This window comes from Meles meles, chromosome 5 (assembly GCF_922984935.1).
Source record: "Meles meles chromosome 5, mMelMel3.1 paternal haplotype, whole genome shotgun sequence".
Lineage (NCBI taxonomy): Eukaryota > Metazoa > Chordata > Mammalia > Carnivora > Mustelidae > Meles > Meles meles.
Window position 1 is genome coordinate 146,476,426 of NC_060070.1, and position 18,419 is coordinate 146,494,844.

The window sequence follows — 18,419 nt, forward strand, 5'->3', positions numbered from 1 at the left end:
TTGCCCATTTTTAAATGATTTGTCTTTTTTTTATTGAGTTAAAGTAACTCCTTACATATTTTAGATACAAATCTGAGTTATACCATATTTATGATTTGCAAAAATGTTCTCCCGTTTTCTGTGTTGTCTTGTTACTTTCTCAGTGGTGTCCTTTGATGTATCAAGAGTTTTAATTTTGATGGTGTTCAATTTTGATGGCATTCAGTTTACCTTTTTCCTTTTATTGTTTATGTCTTTGGTGTAATATCTAAAACATCACCATCTAACCTAAGGTTCACCTACATTTATGACAATGTCTTTTTCTAAGAATATTACAGTTTTAGCTGGCCCCCAACTTGGTAATTTTTTTGACTGCTCCGCCTGTAATTAACTGCTCCAGAGGAATTCTCACTTTCTAGGAATACTGCTTTCCTCCCAGGCCGTGTGTTGTAAGCCTGGATGCAGGGATCCCTTTGAGCTCTTAGATCTCCAGCTACATAGGAACACTTCGCTGTTTTTGTCCCACCACTGGATTTTCTCATATTGTACTACTTCTCTTCTCCGTCTTGTATCCTCAGCTGATTATCTTGGTCATTCATCTCCATTCCACTGGGAAATTTGGGCAACTCTTCTTTCCTTGTCCTACCCATGTTTCCTCATTTCCATCCATCTGTCTGTAGGAGTAGGCTCTATTTACTGTATTTTCTTAGTTATGATTCATTACTGTGACCTCACTTCTTCCCCTAAGCTCATCGACTCCCTCATTGTTGGATCAGGCATTTCTATTCCAGTCTTTATGTGAACTTATTATTTCTGTTGCATTTGACCCTGTTGGGTACTTTCCTCCTCTTCGAACCCCGTTATTCTGGCTTTGATCACATTCTATAAGGAAGCCACGGGAATTCTCTTCATAAAACCAGAACCTGGTGGTTCCAGTGAGGTGGGTTTGTTTGGGATCTACGATCCAACAGAGATTTACTTTGCCTTTGGCAATTTCTCAGTAGTTAGTGCAGCTACTACTATTATGCTGGGCTGAGTGGTCAGAGGCAGAACCGAATCCAACCAAGTGTGTTCTCACAAGTCTTTTCCTCACTTCCCGTAGCCCAGTGAGGCCAAGGGAATATTTAAAAGAGACTTGCCACTGCACCTTTTTAAAAGGTTTTTACTCAGTTGAGTAAAACTCAACATGCAGCATCGTTGTATGATAATGAGAGATTAAAAATAATGTAAGGGTCTGTCAGTTGGGGAATGGGTGAATGCATTATGGTCTATCGATACATGAGGTACTAGGCAGCTAGTGAAATAAATGAAGTAGACCTCTATGTATTGATGCTGTATAGAAAAAAAAGAGGCAGGTCTGTTATTTTCCCTCTCATCTCTCTGTCTACCTATTTATCTCATAATTCGTAAGAAAGAACAGAGCAGAGCTATATATAAATGTTCTGCATTGGAAGATGTCTGGTACCTACTTATTAAGGGATTATGAATGATACTATCTGAGGAGTAGAAATAGAGGATGTACGAAAATACGGGTTACTTTATTTCCTTCTTATGTTTCTAATTTGTTTGAATTTTTCAATGAACATGTATTTCTTCTATAATAAAGCAATGATTTGAAGATTTTAAGGCATGAGTAGTATCAACTTAGGACTCATTCTGTTTCAACTTTCTCTCTTCCCTTAGCTTCTTGCACTACAACCTTTGTTTTTTTCATTTTCCTTCTACACCCTAGCCATTCTAACTCAGTCTCCTTAGTGGGCTTCTCCTGTCTCAATCTGGTTTATCCCTCAAGAGTCCCCTTTAGTTCCCTGAGAAGTATTCCTAGAACACTCAATCACAATTTATTACCTTTCCTATGTGTTCCCACGGCACCCCGGGGAGCTCTCCTTTAGTCACTGGTGTCTAGGATAGGAGCTGTTACTATTTGGCTCTGTCTCCCATTGATGTGAGCGCAGTGACCAGAGCACAGTAAATATCCATTAAAAAGGGGCTTCCGGGTTAGAAGAATAAAGCCTAGAATTTGGGGTAGATCTCCTTAATACCAGCATGTCCTTTTGTGTAGGTTGTCACTTCATGCCATTTTTCTTAAAGAATGAAAAGAAGAGAATGTGTGTGTGAAGAGACATGTTTTAATTAAATGTCAGTTTGTATCTCAGGATGTGTTGAGTTTATGTTGATAGGCTATGCTACCAGAACTCCAGGCAGTTTATTTAAATGTATTATGATTTCTTCCTTTATCATTGGAGGACAGGAGAGTAGTAATTTCATACTTCACTGTAACACAAAACGTTAATACAGAATATTTTTTATAATATCTCCCAATGCATTAATTAAAGAAAACCTACATTCGTGTGCTTAGAAAATGTGATAAACTGACTCAAGCAGAAGGGTAAACACAAATTAATGTTTCTCATCCATGTCAATTGCTTGTCTAACAATTTGTTTTCTTTTTAGGTTCAACAGATAGATCGAGTGGTAGAAGTTGTGGAGGAAACAATTAAAGGTAATTGTCCAAGTAGGATAAGCAGGTGTATATGGTGGTTGGCCCCCTGTTCCTTATCTACACTTTTGCTTTCTGGGTACAGTGAGCCACAGTCCACTGATGTCCAGGAGCGGATGGTCTTCCTTCTGACTTTTCATCAGAAGGCCAATAGTGGCCTGACCCTATGTCAGAATGCCTACCTCAGTCACCTCACTTCCCACCATATCATCACAAGAAGCTTGAAGAGAGGACAGTAAGACATTCTGAGAGAGAGAGACCACATTCACATAACTTTTACTGCAGTCTATGGTTGTAGTTTTTCTAGTTTATTATTAGTTATTGCTGTTAATCTCTTACTGCGCCTAATTTATAAATTAAACTTCATCGTATCTGTGTATCTATAGGGAAGAACACAATACGTATAGGATTTGGTACTATCTGTGCATAGTTTCAGGCATCCCCTGGGGGTCTTGGACCATATCCCCTGGCTGGTAAGAAGGGGGAACTACTGTATTGTGTGAACCATATTATAAAAATATCACTTAACATTTATTTACACATAAAATGATTAACATTTTGTCCTTGACTGTTTCATGCATTCACCAATCTAATACAGGAGGCATATATTTGATTGGCTTATAAGTGAGTCAGGTGTGAAATAGATTTCATTTAAGTTTCAGGTCAGGAAGACATAATTTAATCAGTTTTAAAATAAGGAAATGAAGAATGCCTTGATGAGTCAGTTGGTTAAATATCCGACTCTTGATATCGGCTCAGGTCTTGATCTCATGGTTGCGAGTTGGAGCCCTGTATTGGGTTCCATGCTGGGTGTGGAGCTGACTTAAAATAAATAAATAAACAGATAAATAAATAAGGAAATGATTTTTTTTTTTAAAGATTTTTATTTATTTATTTGACAGAGAGAGAGAGATCACAAGTAGGCAGAGAGGCAGGCAGAGAGAGAGGAGGAAGCAGGCTCCCCGCGGAGCAGAGAGCCCGATGCGGGGCTCGATCCCAGGACCCTGATGAGATCATGACCTGAGCCGAAGGCAGCGGCTTAATCCACTGAGCCACCCAGGCGCCCCAGGAAATGATTTTATCTATGTGGGTTTTTTTGGGTAACTTTATTGAGGTACAGTTGACATTATGTGCGTTTTTTTATCGCCTAATTAGTTGTCCATATGCTTTTTAAAAGTACTTAAATTTTTTTTTTTAATTTTTAGGTAATCTATAGACCCAGCATGGGGCTCAGACTTAAAACCCTGAGATCAAGAGTCACATGCTTTTCCGACTGAGGCAGCCAGGTGCTCCTACAAGTACTTTTAAAAGTAGTGTTCCATTTTGAAATTCTCCTGCATAATTTTTGTAGTTACACTGGCAAATAGAACTGATGCTTTGTTTCATTAGCCATGGTTCTTCAGACCATATTCTTACCGAAGCCACTGAGAAATAAGTTATCCTCACTGCTACGGTTTAATTTTTAAATACTCACAGTTCGTTTTCCTCTGTTAGATTAGTACAAATGAAAACCAGTAATGCAATGTTAAAATATTACACGAATTGAGCTTCTCACTTAAAATTTTAATTGTTTTGTTATAAGTGGGAATTGTGTGTTTAAAAAAAGGAAAATGGACTCCCGGTGCCACACTGAGGTTTTAACCGCACACTTTCCCTGCTGGCTCGTGTCTGCCGCCTTCCATGTGCTGTTGTTCATTTCCTTTGGCTCCTTTATTGGCTGGCCGTAGAACGCGAGAATTAGACGATACCTTCATCTTCTTTGAGATTTCAAAATAAAATGAAATACAGCGATTAAAAACGTAAAGCAGCAATCATTTTAACGAGTTTGTCAGACTGCGTCCGTGAGTCCCCACCTCGGAGTGTGTACAAGGACCGGCATTTCTTGTGGGGTCCTGGTGCGGGAGGCACGACGCGGGGCCTTCCACGGGGCTTACGTTGACTAATCTTCACAGCAGCACCAGGACGTGAAGCGAGTGTAAGTATGTTCCTCACATTTCTGGTGACGAAGCTGAGACACAGGGGCACACAGCTGGTGGTGGCAGGGTTGGGCCTGGCATCCGGCCGGGCAGGCGTGCTCTGGGGCTGTGCGTGCGAGTTTGATGCCATGTTCACGCGGGTGTGCTGTGACCGCTCTCATCTCTCCCACCCGAGTGTCACTGTGTTTGTGGTTGATGGAGTTCCTGGAAGCAGTGCTTCAGGATGCTTGAGGGTTTTGTTGCCTTGTTCATCTTCTGTCTTTTTTTTTTTTTTTTAAGATTTTATTTATTTATTTGACAGAGAGAGAGATCACAAGTAGGCAGAGAGGCAGGCAGAGAGAGGAGGAAGCAGGCTCCCCACTGAGCAGAGAGCCCGATGTGGGGCTCGATCCCAGGATCCTGGGATCATGACGTGAGCTGAAGGCAGAGGCTTTAACCCACCGAGCCACCCAGGTGCCCCTTCACCTTCTGTCTTAAGGAGCTCCATGATGGCCACTCGGTATGGATATATATACTCAGTTAATGGTGATGAAGCTAGCAGAGGAGAAAATCTAGGCGACCCGTGGTGTGGTGATGACTTTTTAGAGGCAACACTGAAGGCTTGAGCTAGAAAAGATGTAACTGACAAGCTGGACTTAAGAAAACTAAAAACTTCCCCTCTGTAAAAGACACTGTTGAGAGAGTGAGAAGACAAGCCACCGACTGGGAGAAAATGTTTGCCAAAGGTGTATCTGCCGAAGGACTGTTATCCGAAGTATATAAAGGACTGTTAAAACTCAACAATAAGAAGATAAATAACCCTATTAAAAAATGGACCAAATACCTCATAAGACATCTTACCAAAGAAGATACGGAGATAGAAAATAAGCATATGAAAAGATGCTCCGCCTCATAGGTCATCAAGGAAATGCAGTTAAAACACGATACCACCACCCACTTATCTGGATGGCTAAAATCTCCCCAAATGCTCGTGAGGGTGGGAGTAACAAGAGCTCTCATTCATTGCTGGCAGTGGTTCAAAATGGTACGGCCATTTTGGAAAACAGTTTGGCAGTTTCTTACAAGACTAATACACTTTTACCATACGATCCAGCAACCATGATCCCTGGCATGTACCCAGAGGAGTTGAAAATTCATGTCCACACAAAAACCTACACACAGATGTTTATTCAATAATTGCTAAAAGTGGAAGCAACCAAGATGTCCTTCAGTAGGTGAGTGGATAAACTGTGGTCCATACAGGCAATGGAATATTGTCCAGTGTTGAGAAGACATGTGCTATGGGGTCACGAGAAGACATAAGGGAAACTTAAATGCACATTACTAAGTGAAAGAAGCCAATCAGAAATGGCTACACACTGTGTGATTCCAGCTGTGTGACTTCTGCAAAAGGCAAAGCCAGTAAGAAGATCATTGTTGCCAGTGTTGGGGCAGGGGGAGCAAGATGAATAGGCAGAGCACAAAGCAGTGTTTTAGAGCGCTGACAGTACTCTATATGATATTGTAATGGTGAACACATGTTGTTGCCTGTGTTCCCAGACCCAGGGAATGTCCAGCACTGTAAGTGAATTGTCATGTGGGCTCTCAGTGATTGTGACGTGTCAGTGTAGGTTCATTGATACAATGAACGTTCCACTCTGGCAGAGGATGTTGATAATAGGGACAGCTTCGCGGGGGGGGCGCGGTATATGGGAACTCTGCATTTTTCTGCTCAATTTTGCCATGAACCTAAAACTGATCTAAAAAATAAAGTCTAATAAAAAACAGCAGATAGTAATACTGTGCTCTGAACGCTGCCAGATGGCGCGGAGAGATATAATTTCTATAGGAAATCATAGAAGGTAAAGGTACAGCATGTTTTTCTATACTGATTGACACCAAATGTGTAGGTTTTCTGTACCAAGAAATTTTTAAAATTTAAACATCACAAGTAGATCTTTTATCTGTCACCCTTAGATGTCTGAACTTTAAACAGATTCTTGGCCTAGTGGCTCACAACCATCAGTTTGTTCAAGTTTACACCAGTCTCATCCCCAATAGCATTTCCAGATCTACCGCCTTGACCATGAAGCTTCATGAACATTCCTTTCCCACCTCAAAGCTGGGATTCTTCAGCATTTTTACTTTTCTAACGAAGACATCATGGAGTGGATAAAAAGATGGGCAGGCCTTTTCTGTGTCTTTTCTGATGCTGCCTGGAATCAATTTACTGACCATTCCTTTCAAGTCATTTGTCTGCACATCTCAGATCATCATCTTTTTCTCAATTTGGTGGACCTCTTGAGACTGCATTTTTAAGTAAAATCAACACAAAATAGACGAAGCAAATAACCATCGGTCGTCTTGACATCAACCTGCGCTTCAATCACGGTCTGTCATTTTTTTGACCATGGAGCACATTTTGTCACTGGTAAGATCCATGCCGTGGTAATTCGTCGGGCACTTTTTGCCCTGAGTGTCCTCAGCAATTAGCTTGAATTTTCTAAATGCAACTCTTTCATTGTGCAGATCAGCAAGGCTCACTTCAAAAACACAACCTTGAGGCCAACAGATGCATTTTGCTTCCTTGAGTTCTCGTGACTAGTATTTTTTCCCAATATTTCTTACACTGTATGTAGCTAGCTGGTGATTTCACATCATACCAGTCTTTTCTTAGAAGATGGCTCTAGCACTTTCTTCTTGCCTCCCTTTTTGCTGCCCTTTGTAAGGTGTCTGTTCTTCCCAGCCACCATGGTGCTGCTCGGGGAGCCCAAAGGCCTGTACCAATGTGCTCTTTGATGTTTCAGGTGCCGCATTTGCAGCTTGCTCTATGTTTCTCTGAGGGTCCTACCCATGAGCAGATGGTTCGGTCTACTCTTACAGACCCTTTCTCCATGCTGACGTGTGTCCACGGAGGCTGACCTGTGTGTATTACATCAGTAGGACCCATGCTATTTCGTGTCTAGGTGGGTTTTCCCCACTGGAGGTTGGAGGTATGACCCGAGTGTGAGACAGGAGTATCTCTTACACTTCCCTACTCTCCCCTTCCCTCTTCCTGCTGGTTTTGGGCTTCCCTCAGCGGTGGCCACAGGTCCTGTCAGGTGGCCCGCTCTGTTCTTCTGTTCCTCCGGGTTCTTCTGTTCCCTGCCTTTGCCTTTTCAGGCCCGGGGGTGGAAACAGCACCCTGCTGTTGCTAGCCGCAGAACATGGCATTGTCTCTTGCTGGTGTTCCTAACCTTGCCAAACCTTAGTGAATAGTCCCATTATTAAAACCTCTTCAATTATGCAGTGTGCCATCTGCTTTGCTGGGACCCTGATTGATAAATGCTCCGTGGAGAAGCGAGTCTTGGCCCAGAAGGGCCAGATGGAAAACAGCCTGACAAGGGGATTTTGCCACAACTGTCTTGTTTCCGCCTTGGATTCCTGTTGGGCTCTCTTCAGATGTCTTCCTTGAAGGGGGTTTGGACGGACAGCTTCTGCCACAGCCTGCTTGCCTTGTTCTTGCTGCTTATGTTATACCAAGTCATGCTTTAAAGATGTATCAATAAGCTACATTGGTGCCCAAAGCATTTAACTATTGTGATTAACGTAAAAATATAAAAAGCATATTCATTTGTATCTGTCTCAGTTGAAACAAAATGGAAAGTTCCAAGTTATTCTGAATGAGTCCTCCCTATTTTAATAGTGGCCTGAAAATTCCATCCATTTATAGCATTTGCTTTAGGAGAGAACAGATTATAGTGAATTTAGGATTTTCCTCTCTATCATCTTGATAATCCAACCAGGCATATGAACCGATTCGGAGGGAAGAAGTATAGTTTAAAAGGATTTACACGTATTTCTTTCTTTTATGTTCATGTGTCTTTGTCTGGGTTTACAGGATCACTGAAACTTTTTTTTTGTATGAAAGCTCTGAAGGGAGTGTAAGTTTGTATTTCTTCTGATATGTGTACATTATGGCCTCCAAACAAACAAACACAATCCTTTAAAAAATTGTTTTTGTAAAAATAGTCTACAGGATAACTTAAATGATTGCAAGTAAGTATTGCCTGTTGATATTAGACATGTTTTTATTATTAAGTCATATTTCTTCCCCAGTCAACTTCTAGTAAAAGAGGTCTCCATTGTTATTAATATGTTTGCTGGTATTTCATTCAGTCTAATTCCAAATGCCTCAGTGTCGGTAATTCAAGACTTTCCCAATATGGCACAATCTGCAAGTTTAATTGATTTTCCGATTCCCTTAACTTCTCAGTAATTGATGCAATCTTGGATTAGACTGACCTAAATTCCCAGGGTACTTCACCAAATAGCTCCTTCTTATTTAACACATTGCTGTTCATCTTCACTCTGTCAGATTTTGTATTTTGCGTTTGGTACGAATTCAGAGTGTGAACTTTTTGTGAATTAAGACTGGAAGGCAGAACTCCATCAAGCGTGGTTTTCCTAAGTGTTAATAACTGAGCAGCCTCCCAAACATCCCGTGGAGATGTACGTGAGGATGCTTTCCAAACTTAATGAGTCAGTGAATGGAGCGTGGGTATGCAACATGGTCCATCTGGGATGGTATTAGATCGCAAAAGCACGTCTACTTTTTTAGGGTTTGTTTTTCAATAAAATAATTTATTTTCAAAAAAATAAATTTACTTTGAATAAAGTAATTCAGTAAAATGATTTTCAAAGTATGCTTTGAAGGGAGTCTTCTCTGCATCCTCTCAATATGTGTAATTGCTGATACAGTTATTATGTAGGCAGAATGTGCTGGAAGGTGTTGCACATTGCTTTCACATATTGGGAATACTTCCCAGTCTCACTGGTGTAAGTAAATAAGTGATAACTTCTCTCTTGTAATAACTAAAGAAGCCAGGAATTTATGGCCGTGGTTTATTTAGTTTTTTTTCCAATGAGCCCATTTTAAGTGCCATGTTAATACATGATTATAGTTTCGCAAACATTGCATTTTGCCACCTTCTTAAATGTGTCAGTTTGTCTTTTCCTCTTCCTTTACCTCACTGTCCCCTCTCATGGTTCCCCCAGATTAGCAGTAGGATTCTAACTTTACTTACTTGTCCTTTATACTTCATATACAGTATTTCTAGAATGAATTTCTTTAATCTTTCATTTTGTCTAATATTTTTCTTCCCTGAAAGCTTCTAAAGCTAAAATAAACACCTAAGTGTGCCCCCCCCCAGGTGGGCTTATGCTTTACGATTCAGAATTGTTTTATATGTTTTTGGTTTGTCTCTAATTACACTGCTTTAGTGTGCCTATCACTTAACACTTCCTTTTCTGTTCAGAGATGCATTTTCGTACGGGTTTGAAGCCACCTTTTATTATTAATGGAATTAATTTTTATGAAGTCTTGGTCTTTCATTAACCTGTGCTTCTTCATTCTGGGTGGGGCTACAAGGGAGGGTACATGGTGTTGAATAGTTTGTTAGTTTGACGGTCTTACTAGAGTTTTCACATAACACGCTGTTACAATGGTTCACTGGATTTAATTGTTCAAAACAAGGAAAGGAAATTACTTTCAGCTTGAACCCCTCTGGCTTCCCATGACCCAACCCTTCTATTAGTGGTCCCACTGATCTGTCTGGAAATGTGGCCTCATCTTCCTTGTTTAAATATTAACAAGGAATTGCCTACTGAGAATTAGATATTCATGTAAACTCTTACAATTTTTTTTTTTTTAAACACAGATGGGCCCAGTGTCCCTCCTTTATTCTGACTTCTGTGGTACTCCCCCTCCAACCACCCCAACTCAGAGTAAAAGGTAAACTTCTACGTGGCCTCTAGGGGTCAGTATGAGTTGCTTCCCCTGAAGTTTCCCTCCTCTCCCCTCTAACTCTGTCCCCTTTTCGTTCTCTTTTGGATGCATTGATCTCTGTGATGTTTCTCTCCCCTCTAGTTTTATGGAGAAATAATTGACGTACATCACTGCGTAAGTTGAAGACACAGCAGCACGATGGTTAGATTTCTGTATATTGTGAAATGATTACTGAAGTAGGTTCATCTAACCTGCACCTTCTCATATAGAAACAATCATAAAGGAAGGAAGGAAGAAAAATTTTCTCTTTGTGGTGGGAATTCTTAGGATTAACTCTCCTAACAGCTTTCCTTCTGCCGTACAGCACTGTTAGCTGTCGTCATCAGGTAGTACATTACATCCCTAGTACCTGTTTATCTTCTCACTGGAAGTTTGTACCTTTTGTTCCTTTCTCCAGTTCCCTCTTTTCTCCTACACTGACCCCCTGCCTATGATAACTGCAAGTCTGATCTCTTTTACTAGGAGTTTTCTTTTTCTTTCTTAATATTCCTCTTCTCTGTCTCCTCATATAAGGGAGATCATACAGTATTTGTCTTTCTTAGTTCACTTAGCAGAATACCTTCAGGGTCCCCCCATGTTATTGCAAATGGTAGGATTTCTTTATTTTTTGTGACTGAATAGTATTCCATTGCGAATCTATATCACATTTTTATCCATTCATCCATTGATGGACACTTAGGGAGTTTCTGTATCTTAACTCTTGTAAATAATACTGATTTAAATGTGGCAGTGCCAATATCTCTTTGAGAATGTGTTTTTAATCACCTTTGGGTATATTTTTAGAAGTGGAATCGCTAGATCATATGGTAGTTCTAGTTTTAATTTTTTGAGGATCCTCCATATTGTTTTCCATAGTGGCTGTATCAGTTTACAGTCCTACCAGCAATGCACAAGGGTTCCCTTTTCTCCACATGCCTACCATCATTTATCTCTTGTATATTTTGATGGTCATTTTTTAATAGGCAAAAGGTGGTGTCTCATTGTGGCTTTAACTTGGATTTCCCTGATGACCAGTGATGAAAGGTAGTATGGACATTTTAATAATATTTGTTCTTCCAAACCACGAGCATGGAATGTCTTTCCATTTCTTAGTGTCATCTTGAATTTCTTTCATCAGTGTTTTATAGTTTTTAGAGTACAGACCTTTCACCTCTTTGACTAAGTTTATTTCTAGATATTTTATTGTTTTTGATGTGATTATAAATGGGATTGTTTTCTTTTTTTCTTTCCTTTTTTTTTTTTTTTTTAAATGGTTTCAGGGTTGTTTTTAGTTCTAGAACCTGCAACAGTTGGTCAGCAATGCTAGCTCACCCGGTGTAATCTGAAGGCCACTTGCCTTTCCAGGTGTTCACGAACAGAATCCCTACAAACAAGGTTAGAGACCATTGAGATTTATCTCAGTGTGTGGTGAGAGGGAGAAGAGGTCTTCCTCTCTCCTCCTATTCCCTTCCTCCCCACTTTTTCTAACAAGATTGTTTTATGGTCAAATGCAACTCAAACCCATCACAACACCAACCAGCCATCTTCAATACCACTGCTTCCAGAGTAGGAAGCAAAGAGAAGAGTAGGATTGTTTTCTTAATTTCACTTTCTGGTGCCTCATTATTAGTGTATAGGAATGCAGCAAATTTCTGTACATTGATTTTGTATCCTGCGACTTTACTGAATTCATTTATCAGTTCTAGTAGTTTTTTGGTGGAGGTTTTATGGTTTTCTATGTCTAGTATCATGTTATCTGCGAATAGTGAGAGTTTTACTTCTTCCTTAATCAGTTTTTGGATGCCTTTTATTTCTTTATGCTGTCTGATTGTTGTGGCTAGGACTTCTAGTTCTATGTTGAATGAAGGTAGTAAGACTGGCCATTTTTGTCTTGTTCCTGACTTTAAGGGTGAAGCTGTCAGTTTCTCACCATTGTGTGTGATGTTGGCTGTTGGTTTGTTATATGTGGCTTTATTAGGTTGAGATGTGTTCCCTGTAGACCTGCTTTTCAGAGGGTTTCTGTCATGAATGGATGCTGTCCTTTGTTGAATGCTTTTTCTGCATCTTTTGCAATGATCATATGGTTTTTATCCTTTCTCTTATTGATGTGATGTATCATGTTGATTGTTTTGCAAATATTAAACCACTCTTGCATCTGGGAATAAATATCACTAAATAAATCATGGTATATGATTATTCACTATATTGTTGGTTTTGGCTTGCTAATATTTTGCTGATGATTTTTGCATCCATATCCAGGAGAGGTATTGGCCTGTAGTTCTCTTTTTTTATGGTGTCTATATCTGATTTTGGTATTAGGGTGAAACTGGCCTCGGAATAAATTTAGAAGCTTTCCTTTCTCTTCTGTTTGTTTTGGAACAGTTTGAGGAGAATTAAAATAGCTATTTCTTCTTGAAATATTTGCTAGAATTTTCCTGTGAAACTGTCTGGTCCTGAACTTCTGCTTTTTGGGAGTTTTTTGATGACTGGTTCAGTTTCATTGCTGGTGATTGATTGGTCTGTTCAAGTTTTCTATTTTTTCCTGCTTCATTTTAGGTAGGTTGTATGTTTCTAGGAATTTAGCTATTTATTCTAGGTTGTCCAATTTGTTGGCATATAGGTTTTCATAATAATTCTATTACAGTTGTTTGTATTTCTTCTCTGTAGTAATTTTGTTTATTTGGGTCCTTCTTTTTTTTTTTTTTAATGAGTCTTTCTAGAGGTTTATCAATTTTGTTGATCTTTTCAAAGAAATAGCTTCCTGTTTCATTGATAGGTTCTATTTCTTTTTGTTTCTATATTATTTATTTCGGCTCTAATCTTTATTGTTTCCTTCCTTTTGATGGGTTTGAATTTTGTTTGTTCTTTTTCTAGCTCCTTGAGTTATAAGGTTAGGTCGTTTGAGATTTTTCTTACTTCTTTAAGTAGGTCTGTGTTGCTATAAACTCTTAGAATGACTTTTGTTGCATCCCAAAGATTTTGGACCATTTTGTTTTCATTTAATTTTTGATTTCTTGATTTAACCTTTTCATTGTTTAATAACATGTTTTTTAACCTCCATGTATTGTGTTCTTCCAGATTTTTTCTTAGAGTTGATTTCTAGTGTCATAGTGTTATGGTCAAAAAAGATGCATGGTATGAATTCCATCTTTTTGAATTTGTTGAGACTTGGTTTTTGGCCTGCTGTGTGACCTATTCTGGAAACTTTTCCAAGTGCACTTGTAAAGAACATATAGTCTGCCATTTTATGAGGGAGTTTTCTGAATATATCTGTTATATCCATTTGGTCTGTGTCTTTCAAAGCCACTGTCCTTGTTGATTTTTTTGTTTGGATGATCTGTCTATCGAGGTAAGTATTAAAAATCTTCTACTATTATTATATTATTATTGATCAGTTCCTTTATGTTTGTTACTAACTGTTTTATATATTTGGTGCTCCCGTGTTGGGTGCATAAATATTTACAATTGTTATATCCTCTTGTTGGATGGTCCCTTTATGATTATGTAGTGTCCTTCTTACAAGAGTCTGTTTTCTGCCCTTCTTCAAGCCCCACCAGTTCCCTCCCCGCCATGGATGGCCACATTCCCTTTTGCTCCCAGACCACAGTCTTTGCCCTTCTTACCCTCTTTGATGTGGTCACTTCTCGGCCTTTAGTTATGGAGTTTGTTCTGCCATCTTTGGGTCCTTTCCTGAGTCATTCACATTGATGTGGCTGTTACCCAGGTGTGTGGGAGGGCTGAGGTGAGCTTCAGGTCCTCCAACGCCATCTTGTCATCTTGTTGGTAGGTAAGTATGTACTGTTGCCTGCCGTTCTGTTCATTGTTTTCTGGTTGCTTTGTAGACCTTTTTTTGTTTCTTATTCTGCTCTTTTTTGTGCGTTTTGATATCTTTTGGTATTAGTATGCTTTGGCTTGTATATCATGTTTTTTTGGTGTGTAATTCAGTTTTTCCTTTTGGTTACTGTGAAGCTTATATAAAATATTTTAAACTTTTAACACTTCATCTTGACTAATGGCGACTTATCATCCGTACTTATAGGTTTCCTTTGATAGAGATAGTTCTTTACCAGTCAGCTCCGTTTGGGTTTCTGGGTGTGTTTGGTGATAATGTCTTTGGCAGTTGTGGGGCCTGCTAATATGATCTTTTGTGGTCGAGGCGACTCTGAGGCTGAGGATAGGGGCATGTGCCCCTGCTGAGAACAATTAGATAGGACTTGGTTACCTCCCCACCTGAGGCATCTGTAGGATGGGCTCTGTTGATGCCTCAAGTCTCTGGTAAGGCCTCCTCCATGGTCTGGACTTGGAACTGCATTCGGTAATAGGTGTGGCTAGGAATTAGCTTGTCTGCTCTGGCAGAGAGCAAAGAAGGGCCTAGGAGCTCTATAGCTCATTGTTTGGGGGCCTGGATCAGGCCTGAGTGTGCACTGAATCTGCTGGTCAGGTAAGCCCACCAGGGTTGCTCGGCAGGTGGGGAAAGGCGTGTGCGTGTGAGTGTCACCTGCTGTAGGACTGTTGAATGGGCCCCCAGCTTCCTGGGTGGCCCAGGTGGTGTCTGGTTAGACAGGCTGAAGCTGTATTCAGCCCTGAGCAGGGCTCTGACTTAGATTCCTGCCCAGGCACAGCAGGAGAAACAGCTCTAAAACCAGTAAAGCTCTTTGATTGTTGTCTTCATTCAAGCTGAGGTGTACGTTCCCTGACTGAGCAGGGCGGTCCGCCCGCAATTCTTCCCTGGCCTCGTGGCTTCCAGGTCTTGTCACCAGCCCTTCTGTTCTGATGGGACTGGAAGGCACTTCCTACTGCGTGGGGCTTTGAGTCAGGACCTTGCCTGGGCATGGGCCAGCCCGGCTCTAGGGCCAGCAGAATTCCTTATTTGAGGATGGGAATCAGGCGGGGCTATACCCAACCTAGTTCCCTTGCGTCATGTGCAGCCAGTTTGTTCTGCAGCTGAGCGTGGCTGCTTTTTGGAGTCGCTACGTGGGCACTGTGTGTGCTGGCTCTTGCAAGCCCTTCCTCCCCCTTCTCTGTCATAGTCAAGATTCCCAGTGACTGGGCCCCACAGATCGTTCGGCAACCCCTGTGCTGTGAGATCAGAGTAGGGGCTCCCACCAATGACCCACGATAGGGGGAGATGGATTGACCCCTCTGGCATTTTCTTTTCCTCCTGGAGAGACCAGTGGCCTGGGAAACCTCTCCTCTTGGTGCTGCGCTGACTGGGGGAGGGGCGGTGCCATCCATGTGCAGCTACTTCTCTTATCTGCAGTCTGTCTTGGTCTCTGAAGCGCAGTGGGGTGCTTCCGCCTCACCCCACGTTCTCGGATTCCTTCCATGATTTCTTGTTCTTGAACAGTGCTTGTTCTTGGGAAGGAAGTGAAGTCAGGCCCGACCTGTCGCCATCTTGGTGACATCCGGCTTGCCCTCTCGGAGATCTTGAGCGCGTCTTAGCAGACTGCGTGAAGAGGAGACTACAGGTATTGTCGAGTTCTCTGAAGGTGTATATACTAGTGTTGTCTAGATTTTGTGAAACCGTTAATGGAAAACAGTTTCTAAGTTTGAACATCCTGATTTTTACGTTTGAATATCATTTTCATTTCAACTATTTGGTATTCTGAGGTATAGCAGTTTCTAAGTACAAAGGTTCTAATTTCTATTTACCATGATAGGATTATTTAGCAAAATATGCCAAGTGGATGAGTTAGTCTTTTTTTGAAGCTCTCATAGAAGCATGAAAACGAATATGATTTTAAAACACTTTAATATGTGTAAAAAAATTTTCTGCATACAGTGTTCTTCCTTCACTATGGCTACCTTTGAAGAGAATCAGCACGTGGCACACTGCTTTCGTACTCAGCACACATCTCGTATACATGCTTTGTATTCATCAGGAAAAGTTTTAATCTTCATTTAAAGAATGCAGTTTTTGTTTGGCAAAATGTAGCAGGAATTGTTGAGACTATCAACTTAAGTAATACCAGCAGCTGCGCTACACTTTTCAAATAGAGGGTGAAGTTGTAGGTTAATTGTGCTGTTCTTCTGTTTTCCTAACACAATTGTAAATTGTACTGGTAATTCTCCATTAGTACGTTATAGCTGGCTTCCATAAAGACAGAGAAAGTGGAAACCAGTAGAAATAGAAAGTGAAAGCCAGGTCATGTTAAATGTGTATTAGAACTTCAGTGTCTAAGGAAAATATGCATAAAAATCATGATCATCCTTGAGAAATCTATTAAAACGAGTATTTTTTTTTTAAGATTTTATTTATTTATTTGACAGACAGAGATCACAAGTAGGCAGAGAGGCAGGCAGAGAGAGAGGAGGAAGCAGGCTCCCCGCCAAGCAGAGAGCCCGATGCGGGGCCCGATCCCAGGACCCTGAGATCATGACCTGCGTCGAAGGCAGAGGCTTTAACCCACTGAGCCACCCAGGCGCCCGTCATTTTTTTTTTTTTCTTTTAAAAAATTCATTCTGTAACACTCTACAAAGCATGTAGCCTATATGTAGCAATTACTACTGAGACTTCGAGAATAAAAGAGAATAAATTACCAATTTCCTGTAATTATTATTTCGAGGTCAGGGAACTCATTTGCAAAATCTCCAGTTAGACTACCAACTATGGGTGGGTTTTAAGTAGAGGTTTATCAGAACTACTGTTTCACAACAAAACGTACATTTTATAGAATAGTGAAGATGTAGTAATTGAAATGTCTTTCTAAGGTAGTTTCTGACACATGAAATCTTTATCGTAACTCCCAATACTCAGATGTACCATTTCTTTAAACTATGCTAAGTCTGCTGCCATGAGGGGTAAGAATCCTGGATTCAGAGTATGAAGAGTGTGGAAATATCTGGTTCTTCTTTTAACAATGTCGTGTTCAGCAACCTACACAACCTCATCAGTTCCGTTTCTGGAGTTGTGACTGGTGTGACATGGATGGTTCCTTCGGCTCTGAAATTCCAGTAATGTCTGAGTCTGCAATGTACCACTGACTTTCAGAGCCTGTCATGAGAATGAAATGTTGACATTTTGGACAGTGATCTCTAGCCAAAGTTACTAGCATGGGAGACACTTTTTCTCACATCCTAATCTCTGTCTGCCAGATTTTACTTTTTTCCCCCTATGCCTTCCTCCTTAAAAAAATGAAGTTGAAAATGTTTGTAAAGGACATACCGTGCCTTTTTCTTTTGTCTATTTCTGTATTCTCCAGCGAAGAGGGTCCTGAAGTCATACAGTGGCAGTTCTGGGACTCGTCTGCCTTTACTTCGTTCTGCTGTAATGCCGTCCTGGGCGCTGATGGGCAGTGGGCTTCCCCGTGTTGCTTCAGAGTTGTCGGCTTCTTTGAACCAGCTTTCACTTCTGCCCTGGGGCGTGTTTATTTTGGGCACTTTGAGATAGACCATTTTCATCTTGGTGACTAGGATTGCTGGAGGAAAAAAGCAACTCGAGGGGATTTAGTGGAAGGTGAGACCATCACCCGGAGCAGGGCCTGTCGAGTGTGTTTGCGGAGAGAAGAATGGAGGCTGAGAGGGGCTCCTAGCCAGAAAGGGAGTTGGCAGAGTGGGTTATCAGAACTTGGGGAAACCGAGGCTTAGAGGGTCTGCCGTGTGGCCTTTCACCTAGATTCATTGCTGTGGGGGCCACTGTTGCAGCCTGATGAGGATCCTGTCACTCAGGTGTTGGGGCAACAGCCACTGGTCTGTAGGCGTAGATGCTTCGACTTACCCCGGGTCCTGTGCGGTTCTGGCAACTGTTTATGCTTTCTTCCTCGTCCCTCAGTTTTCAAGAAACTGTATCAGGATGCAAATGAGTGATTTAATAGGAATGACCTTGAATCTTCTTTAATTTATATATTTAAAAATATCATTCGCAAATTTGATTATCATCATCAGTGCAATTATTTGTGACCTACTTCTTAGCCCTCCAGAGCTTGAAAAATAAATGGGCTCTGACTTTAACTTCTAGTGTTTATAAGTTTCGAAAATCTCTTTTCCTCCTTGCTTTTGAAAAACGTCATTAGCGCTGTAGATCTTGATAGGATTACAATTGCATTAATTATAGTAGCAACTGTAATTAACTTCTGTCTAGCTCTCTGTAGCTCACCCTTTCCGTATACATTAATTCATTTGTACTCCACAGGAACCCTCGTATTACTGATTACACAGCGAGGCAGCGGTGTGTTATAAT

General features: G+C 40.8%; 1 protein-coding gene and 1 pseudogene across 2 annotated transcripts in view; one reads left to right on the plus strand and one right to left on the minus strand.

The window, feature by feature from the left end:
• Nucleotides 1–18,419, plus strand: part of CDKAL1 (CDK5 regulatory subunit associated protein 1 like 1) — a 628,557-nt gene that overhangs the window by 185,233 nt on the left and 424,905 nt on the right. For both annotated transcript variants that reach the window (XM_046006189.1, XM_046006190.1), the window contains exon 7: nucleotides 2,434–2,482. In XM_046006189.1, the coding sequence (XP_045862145.1) occupies nucleotides 2,434–2,482 (49 nt within the window). The remainder of the gene's footprint in view (nucleotides 1–2,433; nucleotides 2,483–18,419) is intronic.
• LOC123942316 lies at nucleotides 6,423–7,187 on the minus strand (annotated as a pseudogene).